Source organism: Antrostomus carolinensis, unplaced genomic scaffold (genome assembly GCF_000700745.2).
Source record: "Antrostomus carolinensis isolate BGI_N321 unplaced genomic scaffold, ASM70074v2 scaffold285, whole genome shotgun sequence".
Taxonomy (NCBI): Eukaryota; Metazoa; Chordata; class Aves; order Caprimulgiformes; family Caprimulgidae; genus Antrostomus; species Antrostomus carolinensis.
Window position 1 is genome coordinate 782 of NW_010313982.1, and position 4,369 is coordinate 5,150.

At 35.5% G+C, this 4,369-nt stretch overlaps 1 protein-coding gene across 1 annotated transcript; it reads left to right on the forward strand.

Annotated features, from left to right (window-relative positions):
* Positions 1 to 349: 349 nt before the first annotated feature.
* Positions 350 to 2,680, forward strand: RFK (riboflavin kinase; the record flags this gene model as incomplete). The annotated part of the gene is made up of 3 exons (XM_010167459.1): positions 350 to 501; positions 1,846 to 1,948; positions 2,550 to 2,680. Coding segments are annotated over 3 exons (386 nt in total), but the record flags the coding sequence as incomplete, so codon positions are not given.
* Positions 2,681 to 4,369: the final 1,689 nt, after the last annotated feature.

A 4,369-nucleotide genomic window follows, 5' to 3' on the forward strand; every position in this document is an offset into this window, starting at 1 on the left:
ATTTTTAATCTTTCACCATATTAAAACTGTACTAATTATCCTAAGAGTGAAATGTCTTCTGACTGGATATCTTACATTCTTGTTAATTATTACCATAGAAGAGAAAGTGTCTAACCATAAAATATAGTATGCGAAAGAGTTGTGATAACTCTGGTATTACCAAAGGGACAGAAATTTATGAAGCTGGTTTTTATTTTTTACTTTGCCAAATGGCATGTTGCATCATTCTCATTATCAGTGTTATGTTTGTAAATACTATGTAGGCAGAGTTTGGCTTTTGCATGAAGATTGTTATGTCCTTGACTTACACAAAGTCACTCATGCTTTACACTTTCTAAAATTTTTGCAGCTAACTTTTCTGAGCAAGTAGTTGAAAGCTTTCCATCTGATATCTCTACTGGTATATACTATGGATGGGCCTGTGTTGGAAATGGAGATGTGCATAAAATGGTTTTGAGCATAGGATGGAATCCTTTCTATAAGAATATTAAGAAATCAGTGGTAAGACTTTTGTTTTGTGGGGGATTTTTATTATAATGAGACAGACGTTGAATTTGAATAAGATAAGGAGAATTTGATCCATAAATGAGATCTAGAAATTCTGTTGGTTTTTAGAAATGTGTTTGGCACCTATGTCATCTGTTTGTGTTCAAAGGAAATACTCTAAGTAGCCAGAGAATACGCACCTGTAAGTGAATAAAGTTTATGTTCTTCTTTCAATTCCACCAAAACTTAAATACTTTCAAAATAAAAAATTAACAGTATTTCTGAAATGGTAGTTGTTTATGGTGCTGATAGCCAATTAAACATAAACTTGATAAATGCAGTGAATTTACTGGTCATGAGAGCCCTAGCATGAGCTGGAACATACTAATCTATTGTTCTCTGCAAACTGTCTACATTTCAAATAAGAGATGTTGGAGCATCTTAATTTGTAATGGTTTTCTATTAATTCTTCTCTTAAACTATGGAATCCATACCTGAGGTTCTGTGGCTTGATAAACAGAATAAATATTCAAAGGTATATTATAATAGGAAGGAGGAGTTGAGTTAAAATCCTGAGCTGTGACAGCTGTGTCTTTCTTGCTGTCAGGTGCTGGTGCTTTTCATGAGTCTTGCAGAGCTCTGTTTTAATTGTTTAAAACGCTTTTATTTGGGCATGAATCTCTGCTTCTAAGGTTCTGAGTGTTTGAAGACTCTGCGATGCCTTGTCTAAGGCAAAAGTATACTTTATAAAATGTTTGCAGATAACTTTTCTGGGCAAGTAGTCATAGTCAGAAGCTTTTGATCTGATATCTCTGCTGATCATATGCCATGGGTGGGCCTAAGTTGGAGAGGGAGATATGCATAGAACAGTTTTGAGTATAAGATGGAACACTGTCTCAACCTTCAGTCCTTCTTGGATTTTATCATTCAGTTCCCACGTGAGCTTGTTGCAAAAGCTCATCCTTAAAACAGCTATTTCAATAGAAATCTTTGTAGTTATTTGGATATATTAACAAGGAAACATTAAGCTTTGTGATTTGCTACCTTGGAAACGTTACCTCTGAGAGGTGGTGAAGCATTTCTCCTGAGTAATGATTTTCTTTTCCTTTTTTTTGGCTATCAGAATACTCTTTAAGTGAGTAACTTGTCTTAAATTCCGTGCAAAGTACAGTTCTCCTTCCTAACATAAGCAAAACCTCTCGCCTTTTAATCTGGCATTATACATGCTAAACTAAATACCCCTTTTACTGCTATGTCTTGGGGAGAATTTGAATCAGAGATATTAGCTATACATCCTTACAAGGGAGGGAGACACACTCAAAGTTCATCATAAATGCCAACTTATTTCTCTTCTTTTAGGAAACGCACATTATCCACACCTTCAAAGAAGACTTTTATGGAGAAATTCTTAGTATAGTCATAGTTGGATATATTCGACCGGAAAAAAACTTTGATTCCTTAGGTCGGTATTGGAGGTCTCGCTCAAACTAGTCTCTTATTTATCTTCTTCTTGCAAGTACCGTGTCTTTGCTGTCTCTCTTCCCATCATGACATGTTTTATCTGTTAACGTTTGAAATTTCAGTAAAATATTTTCATAAGCTAAATGTACAAGTTGGTTTAACTAAAAAAACCTCAAAAACATACCCCCACATCTTCCAATGTGTTACACTAAAAAATTGTATTGTTGTGTCACTTGTCTAAGGAGTACTTTTAAAATCATAGTGTTATTGCAAAAGCATCAGTCTAGTCTGTTAATTTATTTTTAAAATGCCCCTCTTTTAGAATTGAAACAGTTCATGGAACTCTCTTGATCTCTTGCTAAAATATCTTTTGGAACAAGGAGGGGGCAGTGCTTGTAATGGTGAAAAATGGAACTCTGGCATGTTTTAAAAAAAAAAAAGCATTTTAAACCAAAAGAATTTTACATTTCAACTATTGTTGTAATAATTATGTTCTACTTCTGTGATTGTTGTCTGATATTCTGTGGTACATCTTATTTTCACTTGCTATTGCGTGTTCAGAATTCAAACCAACTTTTAAATATCCCTGTTATATTTTTCAGAGGCACTCATTTCAGCAATTCAGGGAGACATTGAAGAAGCAAAAAGACAGCTAGATTTACCAGAACATCTTAAACTCAAAGAAGATAACTTCTTTCATCTGCCAGAAGGCAAAATAGTGAACAACCACTGAGCAAATCCATGCTGCTTTTTTTTTTCTTTCTTTCTGTTTTTTTGTTTTGTTTTGTTTCTCCGCTGTCATGGAGCTTTTATATTTGCACTGCTTATATAAGTACTTTGTTGTCATATGTCTGTTTAGGTAACTGAGGTTGGAACCAACCATACGAGATTATTTCAGTTTCCTTGTGTTAATTCATCATTAACTCAGTCATGTAAAAGGAGTAGAAGGCTGTTCTAGGTCCTCATGGATAAATTGTCTAACCTAACGTTGCCAGTTGTTCAGAGATCTGAGCACATGCAGAACATGACCAAAGTTCATTGTGACCTCTTCTGACCCTGAGGGATGGATAGTTCACTTAAGTGAAGAATGTCTGACATACAGAATGTTATTCCAGCCTCTTTTCCCAGTTTGATGTCATTCTTCCACCTAGATGTTAGCTAGTGGCTTAGAAAATTTTGCTGTTGATTGAGTCAGAAATTTTCTGTGGTGCAAGAAGCCAATGATTAGGTAACAATAGCAAGATTAATTCTCTATGGTTCTTATTTTTTTTAGATGCTATACAGCTGTCATGGCTGAAGCTGTTATTTTAATTGAAATTATTTATTGTAAGTTTATTTGAAATGGACGAAATCACTGTTGCTCGTTGAGTTACTGGAATCTGAGATATACTTCTTCATAGTTGACTGAACATATGACAACACATGACCTGGGTAGTTTCATTCTGAGGAAGCGTTTCACTGAAATTCAGGAAATGAATTGTAGTGTGAAAGTTGATAAACTTTAAAGGTTCAGGCACAAAAGATGCAGAAACAGTATAGCAAGATTTCTGCTTATTGGGCCTTAAGACAAAAGAGGTAATGAAAGGCAACTTTGCATTTTATGTGCTGCTGGTTTTTGTCATAGGAGAATGGAGAGAACCTTGGTTTAGTCACTACACTGACAGTCAAATGGCTAACTTCAAGACTGATGTTACTGTAAGGCACAGAAAAATCTCATCAGCTCTCTACACCAAGTGCAGATAAGAGCCAAGGTTTTGGCTGACCAAGTGCATCAATACACAAATGAAAGACTTTGGGGATTCACAGAACAGTGTATCAACACTGTAGTGGGTATTGGTTATTTATTGCAAGTAACTGCAGCCAGTTCTACTCTGAAATACAGGGATAGGTACATGTAGGGAGTATTGTCAGAATTGATAGTAATGTGGAAAATACTTCTTAAAATATGTAATGTATAATTTCAAATTACTCCTTTTTTCCTCTGATGAATGTTTCTATCCCCTACTCAGTGAGTGGAACTAGGTAAGCTGCAGTGACTTTGTCATGTTCATAATCTTTTGATGTCAGTTTGTGATGTGGCTGGAACATTTTCTGAAATTCATAATTATTCTGGGGATATGTGTCAACTGTAGTTCTGTGTCTGAACTGCCATGTACAATTTGGGACGCACAATTTCTGTAGTGCAATTTTATGAATTTACTCCTGGTCCTGTCCTATTCAAATCCTACTTTTCACTGTAGGGTTTAAGAGAGTTTTAACAAGGTAGTTGTTTGGGTCTTTGTGGCAGGTGCTGTCAGGATGTTAGTTCCACTTCATATTGTTTTAGCTTTCGGCCAGTGTCATGGGACACTATTAGGGAAGAGGTCTTGAGTAAATCAGAGACTTGTGTTAGCTCAGTAGGACTTCAGGAGAAACTTGATTT